We start from the raw sequence: 16,925 nt of genomic DNA on the forward strand, positions 1-16,925 counted from the left end.
CTTTCTTCTCCCCACTTACCACAAACACAAAATGTTTGCAACTCTAGATACAGATGTTGCAAGCAATAAAGATGGGAAAGTGATAGGTAACTTATATTCCATTTCCTTCTGCACTGAAGGATGTGGGAATCCTCCAAAATCTTGTGGAGTTAATAAAATTAAAAGGGTGTGGTAGAGTAGAGCAAGTACTCCGAAAAATATTGCAGAAATAACATGATACAAAAGCATTCATTTGGAAGAAACCTGTTAGGCTTCTTACCTTTCTGAGTAATATCTTGACTATTCTCTGCATTTTGAGAATTAAATATTTGCTACAGCTGTTTCTTTCTTTTAAGTGATTCAGTTTCCCAGTTCTTTTCTCTAGAGTGTCCTCAGCTCCTCTGGACTTAGGGCTAGAACGTAAAAATCAATCTCCCATGCAATTCAAACACTGTCCAAAGCTGTCAAATGTCACAACTTTTACAAAAGATGGTTTGTTTCCCAGTTCCCCTAGGGATGCTTTATTTTTGTACAAAGCCAGTAATTAATACATGAGAAAAATTAATACGCATGCTTCAAGGTGATAGTATTGTGTAAAAAGAAAGGAACTTAATAGGAGACATAGGAGTGGGGAAAATAAAAACTGCCTTTTTGTAAAGTAGTAAGTATATGTGATATACCATGATTGTTCCTAAAAATATACCGTGTATGCTACTGAAGAGAGGACAGATACCCAGCAGTTCACATCGTTCTGAGTTGACCTATATTTAGGTCAGCTGCTGCATATCCTCTGCAGACAGCGGTGTGTATTGTTTGGTACAGAGTACTTCTTACATTGGTGTTAAACGTTTTGTAAAAATTTACAGCTCTCAAAATCTATAATCCCAAGGTAACTTTATAAAGTTACAAATTTATTAGCGTTTCTAAGTGTGGTGGGTTGACCTTGGCTGGCCACCAGATGCCCACCCAGCTGCTCTCTCACTCCCCCTCCTCACCATGACAGGAGGAGAAAATAAGGTGAAAAACTCATGGGTTGAGATAAAGGCAGTTTAATGAACGAAAGCAAAGGTTGTGTGTGGAAGCAAAGCAAAAATGAAGGAGATTTATTCTCTACTTCCCATCAGCACGCGATGTCCAGCTACTTTGTGGGAAGCAGGACATGCTTAGCGGCTGCTTCGGAAGACAAATGCTTTAGTAACGAATGCCCCCCTTCTCCTCCTTTCTCTTAGCTTTTATTGCTGAGCACGACATCGTATGGCATGGGATATCCCCTTGGTCAGCTGGGGTTGGCTGTCCCAGCCTGTGTCCCCTCGAGCCTCTTGCCCACCCCCAGCCTACCGGCCTTTGGGTAGGGGGTGTTGGGGAGACAGGCAGCCTTGATGCTGTGCGGGCACAGCTCAGCAGCAGCCAACACATGGGTGCGTTACCAACACCCTCCTAGCCACTGTACGGGCTGCTATGGTGAAAGTTAACCCCATCCCAGCCAGACCCAGTACACTAAGATACGCTGTTTTACACTGATATTTGATACGTATGTGCACACTGAATTAAAAATTGTAGAAGTTTTTGGAAAACCGTACTCTTTTCTCAATAATAATAGTTTCACAGCATATTATATTTCATGTTTGGGTTACTGACTAACAAATTCAGTTCCATGCAGGTTTATGACAAACCAATGAAACTTGTGTGGAGCATCTCTTCTTGTATATATTAAGGTTTTTTAATTGCAGCTTAGGTGTAACTAAGAAAAACTATGCAGAACAGGCTTTAAAATATAATGATCCTGAAGCTTTTTTCAAGACTTTTTTTTTCTATGGAGGACTCAACCAAATTACACATGCATGGAGTCTGCTTTCACACAGATCTTACGGACAAACCCAATTATCCAGCTTCCTATTAGGGAAGCTAGACAACGTTTGTGCTTCAGCCATTAACTGGTTTTGGAATTTGTCATGCCAGACGAATCTATAATCAAATCTTCGGGGTTTTTTATTTAATAACAGAATAGGTATGGCTTCACAAAGTCTGGGTGAGTTTCTTCGTATTCACAAATAACAGGCAGTCTTCTGAAAATCTCTAATTAAGAGGAGAATACTAATGTAGCAGAGCTCAGAAGTGCATGGAGCTAAGTTTATTTCTTAACAAATAAGCTGTCTAGGGAGTGTTCAAAAGATAATGTTCTGAGCTACCAAGCTTATGTTGTTGGTTTTTTCTCCAAAACAAAAGCAAATTTAGTTTTTAAATTATATTTTTAAAATGCAAAATAAAATCTTATGCTTTCTGGGTTCAGTTGCCTCAGAACCTGGCCATGTCCTTGTTGTGTCTTGTGGTCATTGGTGTATTTTTAAAAGGAAGTATTGGAAAGGTTTTTTTGAAATACCTTTGAGAATTGTTGGTTTAAAGTTGTAGCAGAGCTCAAAGCTGAGCCACAGCCTCCAGATCTCCTGAGGGTATTTTCAAAATACTGAGTGAGAGCTCTTATCAGGGGCTAACACTGATACACCTGTGGCTGTGAGTAGCACCTTGAGCTCCGGAGATGATGCACAGAAGCCAACTAAGGCTTTTTAAGACAATGACGTTCACGTTTGGCCTCTGCAGCAGGATTTCAAAGACCAGACCTCGGGGAAGGTGAGTCGAGCCAGGCTGAACGATGCAGGGCTGGTGTAAAACCATCCTTCACACAGCCTGGCCTGTGGGAGCAGAGGTCTGTGGCAGGCGGCCCCGCAGTGGCTCTTCTGTCCCCTTGCCATCACCTCTCAGCCGCAGAGCAGCCCGGCAGCTCCCACCCCTATTCCTGCTCGCCGGGCTCTCTCCGCACAGCTGGTTTTGCCTCTGGCTTTGCTGCAGTAACATACCCCCTTGCTCTGCTTGTGGGAGCACGGTCCCCACTTGGAACAACAGCTGAGGGATGTTGTAGCAGCGATTTTCAAGCGGAGGTGGGCAGGTATGTAATGTGTTGGGAGAGGGAGCTGGGGAAGCACTTGTTTAGCAAAACAGGAGGAGGTGAAATGTAATTAAACTATTTGAACAAATACAGCAGAGCAGCAGTGCTGTACAATTGGCAAAGGAAATACAGTTGGCTGAAAGAATGATGATCAAACTTTAAAAAACCCCACCTGTTTTCTGCTTTAACTGATACATCTTTCAGTCTGCTCTTCGGTTTGCTGTGTTACATTTCTTCTTTTTTCTGTGGCTTGCAGTAGAAACTGGTGAGTTTTCCAGTTGGAGGATAAGCAAGACTGCTTTTTCGCATGGACTAAGGATAAGGACAGGTTTCTTTCCCTTCCTGTGTTTGCTCTGTTGTTCATAGCATAGGGTTCCTAGGGTTGCTGAGCCTACAAAGCTTTTCTTTTTCACTTAATGCTGATTTTGATGGATTAAGTGTGTTTTCAGACTTCAGTTAAGAACAATTTGGTTCTCTTTGCTTGTGAGAAAGAGTATTGGGTGGGTTAATTCAGCAGTTTAGTGCAAACATATGGTTAAGCTATTTAAAGTAGCTGAACTGTGCGAGGTTACCTTTTAAGCTATCGACGGTGGTACGTAGTCGTTGACACATTAACACATAGGCACGCGCAGTGCTTTCTCCCAGCAGTTTCGTTTCAGTGCTCTTTGCAGCAGTCCCTAGCTGGTTGTTTCCAAGTTTATTTTAACAGCAGGGAGGTGGATGGCCTCAAAAAGGCATTCTGCTATCTGGCATTTTAGGTCTGCAGGCTAAGGAAGGAAGAGGCAGAGAAAAACCTCAAGAATTTGAGCCAGCAAGGTTTTCTAGGGAAGCAATCCAAATGTTTCCCAGATTGCCACAAGCTGTTAAATTGTTTACAGTAAATTTTAACTGGAAGATCCCCAATGGAGCCAGATGCCATGGCTGTTTGCAGAGCTATCGGGGGAGTGGTGAGGTATCTGGGAAGTGGAGTTTTAGAGACGGGAGCGCGTAATCAGAAGCAGAGTGCTGGCAGCTGTAACTCCCTAAAGATGTTTTGCAGGAGAAGGGGAGGAGGGGTTCAGATTGAGGAGAGTTAGCTGAGATGCTGTAGGGATTTTTTTTCATTTGAACAGTCTGCCTCTTTCATTCCAGCTTCTCTTTAGCTGTGAGCGGTTTCATTGCAGAGTGAATTGACCGAGCTTGTAAATCGTCCACCTTTTTACCAGTAATTCAAGACCTAGGCCTTTCAGGGTATGGTAAAGATGTAGCTTTTCTGTCTAACAGACTTCTTCCTAAAATTCTCCTTTCTTGTTCCCATTAGCAAAATGTTACACTATTTCTGGATCTGCAGACCACCAACAAGAAGCGTTTGGCTTTGTGCTGCCCCGACTTACAAGTCCTCGTTATTTATTTCATTGTTTTCAAAGCAGCAACAAGCACTGCTGATTAGTTGTGGCAGGAAGATGAAGATTATGTGATTTTGAGACAAGTCTATTTATTTTACTTTTAGAAATAATTAATAGTTGAGAATTTAAAATTCCTCTTCTAAGTCTAAATTGAAATAGCGTCTAATAAATAAATCCGTTTGTTACGGAGAAATTTGGGGACTGAGGAAAATGAGAGCAGAAAAGGAAACTGCATCTTTGAAAATGGAAGTGGGAAAGGAGACTTTACCTTTAAAAACAAGATTAAAAGGCATAGACATACGGTGATCCTTCATAATTTTTGGTTTTTTGAATCATGACAGGATGTAGCACAGCGAAATTGAAATTGTGAGCCTGAGGTATCATGGGTACTCTTCAGTCAGTAGTGCACAGGAGGAAAATTTAGATTATCATTTCATGACTATCATGGTCATTTCTGTCTTTAAAATATATAAATACCTAAAGGTAACTTTTTAAAGATCTGTTTTGTGTTGGTTTTTACATTAGGATGTTAGATCTTTTCTTCCTTCTTAACTACTCAGGCATCCAAGTATAATATTGGCTTGAATTGGTTTATGATATCAAAGAAAATATTCAAGTTGAAGTTTTTCTTAAACAGGAAACAATTTATAGCTGCAAGTTCCCAAGTACAGGCACACACACTTTCAAACATGTTGTTTATTCATATTGGTGGGAGAGTGGGCAACCAGGGTAGTCAGGATGGACACAAAATATAGAACCTGATGATCCCCAAAGTTTGGATAAGAAACGGACTACAAATTGCATAATTTTCAGAAAGGTGTATGTAACTCTGAACAGGGTGCAGAGCTGGGAATAGTGCTTGACTTTAAACACGTCTTATCCCAGGTTCCCATTCAAAAATCTCAGGGGCATGGGCATCATTTGTCACCTAGATCAAAACTCAAAGTCCTCGGCACTTGCAGGGTTTAACCCTTTCACCCATGCTGTCGTTTTTGGCAGTCTGCATTTTGTCAATGGTGTTTCAAATACTTTATTTCTTGGTTGGTCGGTTGGTTTTGTTTGTTGGCAATTTAGAATAAACTTCCCTTTTAGCAAGATGCAAGAGATTTCCAAACCTCTGGCTGTGAAGCAAGGAAAAAGTCTTGAGCCAGCAACAGGAGTGATAAAACTATTCCTTATACTTTTGCCTTAAAAATAGTAAGTACACTTCTTAATATGTTTTTGCATGTATTTAAGCTCACTTACACATTTTCAAAAAGTCTGACCCCTCCCCAAAACCATGCAGTCTTTATTTTCATTTCCAATTTACTTTCTAAACTGTCTAGTAGCATAAAAGAGGAAGAAGTGATGTTGTATAGTTGTTTCCTAAAAGATCTTTTTTGATAGGAACAACTAAAGTATGTGGGCATGCATAGTTAAAATTGTATGTGATCCTTTTGAAAGGAATACATCCGGCTTTAATTCAGGAGGATAATCTTCATGTTAAAATTAAAGGGCTGGGCTTTTTCTGTCCTGCTTAGATTGCTAATGAGTCACTTTTCCTAGATCTCCAGTCTTTGCCTTCTGTAGCATTAGTAATGGGCTTGTGAGATTCCCGGTGCTTCCCTCAAAGCAAGGAACCGCTTTCACTGGTTATTCATTCCTGCCGGTATTTAAGACACGGACATCTGTGTGTGTTGTATGGACTGCTGCACAGACAATGTCGGATGGTTAGCTCAGAGGTAGAGGTCTGAAGATCCTCCTGTGCATGTCTTAGCTGAACAAACCCAAAGGGAGGCTAAGACTTTTTAACCTACTTATTCCCCTTCCTCGCTGTTTTTCTGGAGTATGTGCACCAGACTCCTCTTCCTATCCGGCCGTTCCCGTTGTGTCGTGCTTCTCTTCCAGCCTCTGTGTCGCCTCCCTCTCTTTTTCCACACAGGACCGATGTGTGTCATGTACATCTGCATGGCTCTTCAGAGCTCCCTCCGAAATTTCACCTGTGTTCCCGTTTCTTCCGGCATGCTGCCTAATTTCTTCTGCTCAGCATACCTTGTCACTCTGCCAGTCTTATGCCTCATCTCATGCCTGTGCTCAAGGTATCCCACATGCTCTGGACAACACAAAAGGACATCCAGATTTTACTTCACCCTAGTTTTAGACCTTTCTGTCACTGGAATAAGCCACAAGTATAAGCACCCTGGTATAAAAATGTGTCCTGCAGTTTTACCCACTTAGAAACTAAGATGAGGTGCCCCATATAGAGATACAGCATGTAACAGAGCATGCATGGATGCTCTTGCACCCTGGCTTAGTCCTTGGAGAAGACTGTCCCCTCTAGCTCTGCTTTTGTTTGTTCTTGAACTTGATCTTCTTGCTTGTGTTGGGGTTTGTGTTGGGCTGAAAACTGGGCAGAACAGAGACATTCATGGTGTGTGTATTAATAAGAAAATGTTGAAAGTATGGTAGGAACCAATAATGGTTGTTTCCCTTCTGGGCACTAATTGACTGAATATGATAACCGAAGGATGGAAAGGACTGCAAAATCCTGACATTTGCAACAAGTGCAGAGCTGCAGACTTCTCTGCTTTTCCAGAGTACATGAATTGTAATGAGATGTTCATTTCTTTGCAGTAAGTGATAGGATGAGAGGAAACAGCCTCAAGCTGCGCCAGGGGAAGTTTAGATTGGATATTAGGAAAAATTTCTTCACTGAAAGGGTTATCGAGTATTGGAACAGGCGGCCCAGGGAAGTGGTTGAGTCACCATCCCTGGAGATATTTAAAAGACGTGTAGATGTGGTGCTTAGGGACATGGTTTAGTGGTGGGCTTGGCAGTGTTAGGTTTACAGTTGGACTTGATGATCTTAAAGGTCTTTGCCAACCTATGATTCTACGATGGACCGTGCAAGGCCTTTCTATCAATCCACAGCATGACAGTGCTGGAAGGGCCTTTTCACCTGGCAAAAGGGGGATGCTCGGTTGACCCAAGTCCTCCTGGAAGGGCAAGGAGGGTGCAGAGGCTGCCGTGCTTCACAAGGGTGAATGGACATTTGCACCCTTAAGGGTATCTGGTCAAGGACCCCTTTCGGTGCAAAAAGGGGTGTTGACTAAAGGGGGGAAGCGACAAACAAAACATGTGGAGACACAAACCTGGACAGACAAGCCTAACAGAGGCAAAGGCAAGAAACAACTTCGTCAGCCACACTAATGGATGGGCTACTTATAACCTCACTTAACAGTCACATTGCATGGAAGATATCTCTTGAGTTATAATTCCTTTTTAAGCTTAGCCTTGGATAACACACTTCCATCATGTCCGCAGTATGGACTAGGCACTGCCAGAGCCTGACTTCATCAACATCAGGACACTTCTAGAGGAAGTATCCATAGACACGTGAGCTTGATTAAAAATATCCGTAATGTCAAGCAGATCTTATAATTTTCTTCATGCTAATTGCATTAGGGCATGACTTAAAATGTTTAAAGTTGGACATCAAATAATAGAGAAAGTTATTCAATTATATTACTCCTAGAATGCTAAAGTCTGTCTTATTTTATCTTTACATTATTTATCCTCACAACCTCGGCCCAGAAGGTTTTTAATCATTTGCAATACTAAACTCAGAGAGGAAAAATGGGAGCTTAGTGGTTTTAATAAATTATTTCCATTCTATCAAACCAGAAAGCAAAATGCATAAGAAATTGTTACTTATTGTTGAATTGCCATTCATATCGTGTTCTGTAGTGGAGAAAGATATGTAGAATTGGAGTCTTCGGTTATGACTGTGGTGCCTGTCTCAATATTAGACATGAAATTATCTTATATTCATATGATTCATTGCTCAGCCTTCAACATGTAGTTGAAGATGTCAACTTCAGAAAAACCTAATAGGTTTCCTGAACATATAATAATTGCAGTACTTTTCTTGAAATGCCAGGATTTCAGGACTTAAAATTAGTGATAAATCATATTCTATATTAATAATCTGAAACATTTCATTCTTTAATGCTGACAAATACACTTCTTAATGCCATTTCCATTTAGCTTATCCTCTTCTCTGTCTGCCTGTGCAGTCTTTATAAATGAGGACGGACTCACTTTGCTTTGACTGAGTGTGTGTACTGGAGTAACACTCAACGTCTGAAGGAGAAGATTAGATCTATCCATGCAACGGGCTGCAGTCATCCGCCTCCATTTAATGTGGGACAGCAGGACTTTTCTTCTTACAACGAAACACAACATGCTGAATTTGCATACTGCTAGTTCTTATCTTTCAGAATATACGACAGATTGTTTGTGTAGCAACAGTTTGTCATCATTATTATTAGATAATGTGTATTTTTACCAATGAAGTCATTCTGGTAATTTCCTATGTTGTTCGTGGTTGGGCACTGCCATGGGGTTGTTTTAGCAGGATGTGCCCCGCAGGGTGCCGAGTTCCTTTAGTTCTCACAGAATTACAAAATCTTTGAGAAGTTTCACCATCTCTTAGGAGTTTTCATCTCTTGCCCATCATCTGCTCACTTGTTATAGTACTAATACTCTTCCTGGGAAGAAAAGTCGGAAAAGATGCTACCTGAACCTCAGCAAGGTGCGATAGTCCAAATGAACACAAGAGAAGAGTTTGTGTTTCTTCCCCTCGAAAGCTTTGGGCAGCGGGCCGGCTCTTTTCCAGTGCATCTCTGTCAGATGATACTGCAGATAGAGAAGCAAACCAACCTTTCCTTTCTTGCAGCAGTAAGGTTGGCTGCTTACTTACTGGTGCCCTGTGTAAATACAGCCCAGCACAAAAAGGTATTGAAACTTTTCAGTCCCAGCCTTGCAATAATTTCTTTAGAAAGCCCTAGCAGCGTTTCTGATTAATACCTGCTTCTAATCTTTGAAACATTTGTTTTGTGGCAGAAGATTAATCAGAGGAAATAATCTATTCTAAAGGTCTTTGGTTTATTTTTTATTGCTGGAAGATACATATATTTAAAAGCCATTGAGCATCTCATCCTAGGAAGGTACATATTGCCTTCATCTGTCTCCCGTTATGAACCTGCTGCATGTTGACAAGTCCTATAGAATTATTTCCAGACTGTTTGAATGTTTTTTCCCCTTGTTCAGCTGTAGGCACAATGACAAATCAGACTTGCAGTATAAAATGTATTTTGCTGGGAAATGACTGTGGTGAATTCAATGCCATGCTGGTTACTTGCTGTATTTCAAGGCAGAAGAGCTATATTTGATCTTGGAGGTGGAAGAGAAAACCACAGTGTGCAGGCTGGTGGCTGCCCCATCGCTAATTTATTGGCAGATTTGGGGAAAAAAAACTGCATTCTTTTTTTATTTTTTAGGCCAGATATTAGCATGAATTATGGCGCTAGCTATTTCAACAAGAGTCAAGTGGAAAATTTAACTCCTTGGAGAGTTGTGTGTAGTTCTGAGCCATAACTAAAGCTTTTAACTGTCACACTCCTGCAAATCATAATAAAGAGTAACAGGTAAAAAGCCACTGCTCCTTTAAATCAGTGTCACCAATGACTCAGAATATCTATTGATTTTTTTTTTTATTCCTACCAACGGTTTCAATTAAGATTCAGCAGATCCACTCTGAGAAAACCCTGTATAAAACGCCTCATAATATTTTGGTTTAATACTGCTTTTTAAATTCTGTTTAAGAAATGAGCATTGAGAAGTAATAATATCTGTAACACATTAAAGCATTGGTCTAAAAGGCTAATATAATGCCCAATTCATAGCTTTTGTTATAATTTTTTGAGTGTGTAATTACTAAAATGTATAAATACATATTTCATCAACTTTTTTTCAAACAATAGCTATACAAATTTAAAAAGTCAAATATATTCACCCAGACATACTAATTTCTGAATACAGGAGAATTATGGCATGGTTTTGAAAAAAAAACCCACAACCTATTTTCCCTGCAAATAGTGTCTATACCAACAAATCATCTGGACAAAATGATTACAGGCTATTTGTCTTTACTCTTTGTAATGCACTAAGCAAATTTCAGTGCTTCATCCACACATGAACCATTTGCTGATTTGGGGTATATACCACATTTGTCAGGCCCTTTACCTGTGCTTCAGCATTTTGGGGAGGCTAACTCCAGAAGTGCAGCAGCTGTTGTTCCACATAGGATTGTGTGACCATATTCCGCATGGAAGCCCAGCGGAGGGAAGGCAACATGAGGCTCTGTCATTCTCCAGGAGATCTTGAAAGCTGCAGAAAAAAGAAATGAGAAGGGCAGCCATTAGGGAGAAGAGCAAGATGCATGTGTAGAATAAATGCATATTAATAAAAAGGTCTGCCTCCTGAGTCACTGTGCTTCCCATTTAGATTTCTGTATTGGCATGTGGCAACTGCTGTAATTGCTTGCATTAAAAAGTAATACCAGGGGTGTAATATATTTTTAGTTCTCACTACAGCAATTTATCAACCAGGAACGGGAAAAAAGTTAGCGCCATACTGTTAGCCAGTTTTCTAAAGACCATCTGAGATCTGTGGTCGTAATTTTGGAAACCTTTGGCAAGAAACCTTGAATTACATCAGGGATATCTCTGAAATTTCCTTCAGAGACATGTACATTTGTAGCTGATATATTTGTTAGTTCGTACATGTAGATCTTTCTGAAATCTTCTGTCATTTCACAAACCAACTTAGATTTTCCATTTCCATTTTCACTTGGTAGGCTTCCATTCCGTTTCCTAAGCAGGCAAGAAGTTTTTCTTTGCTTTCAAGATCATGCGCTGGGGAACTTCACATGTTAAACGTAAATTCACTGCCATCAACCTTTGGAGACATCTGAGAAGTGCATTAGCTCTTCTACACATTTGGTTTTCTACTGGTTTGGGAAATAGCGGGTTAAAATAAAAAAACTGAAATGCATCTCCTGCATGGCAAGTGAAAAATGTTAAGAAATAAATTGCTGGTGTTCTTTTATGCAAAGAAGGATAGAATTTATGGAAGCTGCACTGAAGTGGGTGATGAAATTTCCTGTATTGTAATTTTAAAATGCCAGAACAGGAAGAGACCTTCACTCTTCAGAGTGGTGTCCAAAGTTCATGACAGGTTCTAGGCTAAAGAGCTATCAATTGCTTGCATGCTTAAATATCTGATTTATTAAGGAGCTGGAGGAGGATTGACATCACCATTCTAAAGCTTTTCCTTCTGAGGACAGTCTGAGGTGTTCAATCCGTATTTTCAGTGTTCTGGCATTTCATCATTGAAGGGCTAATGTTCTTTGGCTGTTTTCCTGAAGAAATGGAGGCTATTGTAAATTTACATTGTTAAGAGTAATGAATATAAAGCCCGGTGCAAGGAGGATTTAATCATGGAGAAATGCCACCATTCTAAGCCTAGCACTCCCTGAGAATGGGAGACCATCCAATGTATTTCAATATTGCTATGAACCTTGTTTATTGCTTACCTGTGCTGCAGCTGTAATGAGACCGACTCTGGAAAAATATCGCAAAACAAGTATCTAAATCTGGTCCATGTGAAGAAGAGGGTGGTGCAGTGGCCTGAAGGGGAAAGGAGAGACAAGAATTCCCAGTTCATCTCCAGGAGGCCCTGTCTCATGAGAAGGAGCAATACCAGTAAACAGGTTTAGAGCAGGAAATGTATCTCTGCATCCTTTACGGAAAGGAAAAGTGTGAGTGGGGAGAAGTGAGGTGAAAAATAGCTACAGTCAGGGAGAGGGAGTACTGGAAAACTCCCCAGCTCAGAACAATAGGAAAAATGGCAAAGAACTGCAAGGAAAGACTAAAAAAAAAAAAAAAAGCCAAACTATATAACCAGGATTTTATTTTTAAAAATAAAAAAAAAGTCATTGAGATCAAAAAGAAAAAAATTAAGCAATGAAGAAGTGGAGAAAAAGACAGATTTGGAGAAAAGATATTGATTTAGCTTTAGTCTGTGCCTCTTTGTGAAACTTGAGTTTAGAAGATCTTTGGTAACCAGATCAATAAAATCTTTAAAATTGTTTAATTAGATTGAAGGCCAAAAGATAAACTCTTGTGATAAAAACTTCTACCTTTATTTGACAGAACAGGAGTAAAAAGTGTTCGCTGCTCATTTACCTTCCGATTGATTTTCCTTCAAGCTAAGAAAAAACATGCTACATTTGGACGGAAGAAGGCATTGATGTACCTTCTCCTGATTTAGAAATGTAGAATACAAGGCAATGGTCGTGTAAGGGTAATTAAAACTATAGAACAAATGACAAGCCTACAAAGATTCAAGAGGAAGCAAGTTTATATGTATGTATGAGACAAAACTGTCGGCAATTACTGTCCAGCAATACTAGCTATGAAGGATGATTGGCTTTATCTCCAGTTGCTACAACTAGAGAATTTATTTCTTAATTTGATGCTTACCTCAAATGTAATTTATTTGGGTTGTTCAGGTGTTAAATCAGAAGCATGCTGAATTTAAATTTACCTTTTTGGGTGTACATTATATTTTTATGAAAATAAATCAGTGATCTCAAACACTTACAGTGTTTTTCAAAGTACTGTCTGTTTTATTGCTTTTGTGTTTTACATTAGTAAACAAATAATTATTATTTGCATTAATGTCACCATATTTTTCTTTGGAAAGAAGCAAACATCACTGTATATTTATTGGGCTATAAGTCTTATATATTGTTTAGTGAAAATTGACTCTTCTGCCTATAAGATACACCTTTGGAAACAAAATAATGTCACTGATGATAACTTGGTTTTATCTGAATATTAATTGTATGTGCCATTAAGCTATTTTCTTTGAAGGGACTTGCACCTTTCTAAAGCTTGGTTTCGTGCATCATCATTTCAAGTAGTAATTCTTGAGTGCTAAACACTAAGTAAATAGAGCGCTGCTTCTACACCATCATACATAAGCTTTAAATTATATAGGGGTGAGCTTCGTATTTTTAAAAGTGCTCGTAAAACAGTTATTCGTGCTCTGTTACTCTACTATAATGTCAAAAGAAAGGTCACGGAAATTTATATTTTTACATTAAAATATCTAAGAGAAGGTCATGGAGTCTGATCTTTGCTGTGCTCTGGGAGTCATCAGAGGTGGATCGAAAGCTTTTTCAGCCCTCAGCTGAGTAAACTGGGAGATTCTGGGTTCATTTGGGTTGAGTTTCTTTTTTTTTAGGAACACGGGCTTTTCTTCCACCTGAGTGTCAGGCTTTTGGAATAAAATTTCTGTTCAGACATGGTTTTTCCTATCTTCCCTTACAGTTGCTTGGTCTTTAGTATTTCAGTATCTTCTGTAGTATATAGTGTCGTAATAATCCACAGTGTCTTGAGCAAAAATAGTGTAGGAAAAACTTAATTCAGAGGAGTGCGTCTGTTTTGCCTTATGATTTGTTTTGCAGCTGACTTTTGATAAGGACTGGTTCATACTTGCAGATTTTTAGAATTCGTTTTGAGTGTGTGCTTGTCTGAACTTTTTATTAATTCTCCTCTTCTTTTCTTTTGCAGATTACAGATAGAAGAATCTTCTAAACCTGTAAGGCTATCACAGCAGCTGGACAAAGCCGTAACCACGAACTATAAACCGGTGGCTAATCATCAATATAATGTAAGTAGCTTTCAGTATTTTCCCTTATTCTCCTAGCCAGGAATCTGGCTCAGGACTCCAGGATCACTCTGCTGCTGTCCTGCAGCACTTTTCGCTCGCAGTTGGCCACTGTCTTTGGAAATGTTCCATGTTATCTGGTTTCTCCCTGATTTTTGTCTTCTGGGGATCTTCTTTCTGTCTCAAGACCAACATCACCCTTGGGGCTAAGGTCTGCCAATTCTAACTCTCTTGTGTTACCTGATGGAGGGCAGACTGCCTTTACCCAAGTCTTTTCTAGTGTCTTTATTACATTCTTCCTCTAGTCTTCTTTTTAAAATGTAATTTTGAAATCTAGGGATAAAAGGCAGTTCTGGCTTTGTGCTATGAGATGTGGAAGCACTCCTTTGAGCCAAATAAAATATCATATGGAGGTGGGTAAAAGACTTGAAAAGAATCATTAGTTTCTAGTCCTTTGCAGGAACTGACAACAAGTAGAAAAGAATAACAGCTGATAATTTTTCACAGTTTCATACCTTCATAGTACGTGTTATTTGCATCATTAGCTTTGTCAATATTACACCCACACTGCTGTTCCAGATCAGTTGATGTACATACAAACTATAATGTCCTTTTTCTTAAAGATCCTCTTTGAGTAATTTGTATGTATGCCTATATAATCGCTGTTACTGTTGAATGTGAGAAATGTTAAGTCATACTGAAAATGAGTCACTGTGTTAGTCATTTAAACTTTTACACTTTTTATTAAGATTTTATTTACATAAAACAAATGACAATATACTGCATGATATTTAAGCATTATTCTGGAAGGCAGTCTATTTCCACAGAACCAAAAATAATTGTTTCTCTCTCATGGGACTGTTTTGTAGTAGTTACTGTTCAAAGTCTGATCTATACATAGATGATCACACCAATATAACTATTTCAGCTAAGGGAATGACATTTAACCAAAATAGTCACACTGGTATATCCTGCTATTCAAATGCAATTTTATATGAGTATATTGTTTTATGATGCTACTGTTATTCTCCTTTAATTCTGGAATAAGCTACAGTGATGTAGTGTCTCTTTGTAGTGGGATTCTGTGCCATTTCCCTGACATTAGCATAATTACAACAGTATGACTTTAACCTGGAGACAATCATTGAGTCTTTATTCCAGTTGCAAACTGCTGTTGTCGTATCATTACAGAAATTTAAGTCTTGTGTGAGATTCAGGGGGTATAACCAGGATGTAACCAGGCTTCTTGGAAGTTATGATGCTCTTCTGTCCTAATTGTAATATTTTTAGTGGTTACATAGCTGTCCATGCTAATGGAAATCCATTGGCAGTGTGTTTACTTCTCATGTCTGCCTTAAAGGTGTTCTGATGGGAAAAAACTAGTAGGACATACTTACACTTGAGTCACTCTTGGCCATCGCTTGACTCTAAAGGCCCAGGCACGACTACGTTCTACAACACCTTTCTTTTCATTAAGTCTTTTATTAAGGTTCAGGTTAGATGGCTGAAAGGATGTACAACTGGGAGAACATGTCCGTGAACTTTTTAAACCTCTTGGTTACATTTTTCTGGTGTTTTCAAGCAGCAGTTGCTTTCTTAAAACTTGCTGTATTGCTTGTAATCATACGAAGCCCTGGTGGGGCTTTTCACAAGAAAGAAGAAAAAAAATGCACGAACTACCGTACATGCTGATGCATTCAGTCATCTCCAGGGGAGTTTCTGAGGAAAGAATGAGGATCTACTAAGAAAGGAGTAAAATTTCCTGAAGGAAGATATCATAGACTATTAAATGGGGCTTAAGTGTGGCTGGTCCATGTACCCCTAAATGAACATATAACAGGAAGGAGGATGGAAAGAAATTACACGTGGATGGGAAATAGCAATAGCTTGTTTGAATACAAGGACAGAGGAAGTGATTTTTTTTTTCCAAGAAATTATATTAAACCCACGTTTTTATTAGAAGAAATTGCAATTCCATTGCAATATATGCCAGGATTATAACTTAGCTTTTCTTCTCTGGGAAAGGGACCTTCGTTTTCTGTGTATCTGTAGATGATACACATCTTTAAAAGGTTGCAATGTTTATGTTCTTGCAGCTGGAATCTTTCTGTGACTTCGTTATTTTTCGTAACACAGCAGAAAAGTTCTCTAGTGATCCTGGTTACCCCTTCAGAGGCTTCTTTGTGGTCTCCCCTCTTCCCACTCTCCCGTACTATAGAGGTTGGTACCCGTGCTCCGGGGGATGGGAAAACCTTTAAGACTTCTTTCAGACACCTTCAGATGAAACTTTAGATTTAGTCTCACTTCTCTATCACCTTTGTCTTAGCCGTCTGCCAAAGCAGTGTAATGCATCAGCTTCAATGTTAATGATACCTTCAAGAAGGCAATTTTGGCAGCTTTTCAGCAAGCTTAGCAACATACTGGGAAGGTAAACAAAGAGAAACTCATTTTTGTATGAAGTCTTGCAGTGATAAACTTGCAACTTCTACACTCGACAGCTTGTTCTAAAATGGTCCTTCCTTGAAAGCAAATCCTATTTTAACGCTTTTTAAATTTAAAAACTACACAATTATAAATAAATCTAATTAGTTTACAATGTAGATGCATTTTGTAATATGACTCTCAAAAAGTGCTTTAAGCCTACTGCATAAAACATCCTGTTTGCAGAGAAAACGGGAAGGAAAAAAAATGAAAGGCTGCATTGTAACTTGCTATGAGCCGTGTATTCACAAGACAAAAAGAAGAAAACAGCAACAGATACCATGCTTTTTTTTTTTTTTAAATAGCATTTCACAATGCGCTCTGTGTTTTAGACAACAGTGGGAGCTGTGGCTGAAGTTGGAGGGAAATGCTGGAGTGTTGCTAATTAAAATGTGGGCAACTGGGACCCCAGCTGCAAATAACTTTTCAACAAAGGGAGGGTTTGATATTCAGTTTTCTGTGTGAGTTGTTTTTATACATTAATGAATTAAGAATATTAGAATACTCACATTGCATTTGTATAGGGAATACAAACACTCCTCCTTGATTCACTTTAGCTCATCCAGAGAATGTAAAAT

General features: G+C 39.2%; 1 protein-coding gene across 3 annotated transcripts in view; it reads left to right on the top strand.

The window, feature by feature from the left end:
• Positions 1–16,925, top strand: part of GTF2F2 (general transcription factor IIF subunit 2) — a 97,554-nt gene that overhangs the window by 65,630 nt on the left and 14,999 nt on the right. For 2 of the 3 annotated variants that reach the window (XM_075139578.1, XM_075139576.1), the window contains one exon: positions 13,770–13,869. In XM_075139578.1, the coding sequence (XP_074995679.1) occupies positions 13,770–13,869 (100 nt within the window). Of the gene's footprint in view, positions 1–13,769; positions 13,870–15,962; positions 16,087–16,925 lie in introns of all 3 variants that reach the window. The other variant, XM_075139577.1, reaches the window with a different exon arrangement.

Source organism: Calonectris borealis, chromosome 1 (genome assembly GCF_964195595.1).
Source record: "Calonectris borealis chromosome 1, bCalBor7.hap1.2, whole genome shotgun sequence".
Lineage (NCBI taxonomy): Eukaryota > Metazoa > Chordata > Aves > Procellariiformes > Procellariidae > Calonectris > Calonectris borealis.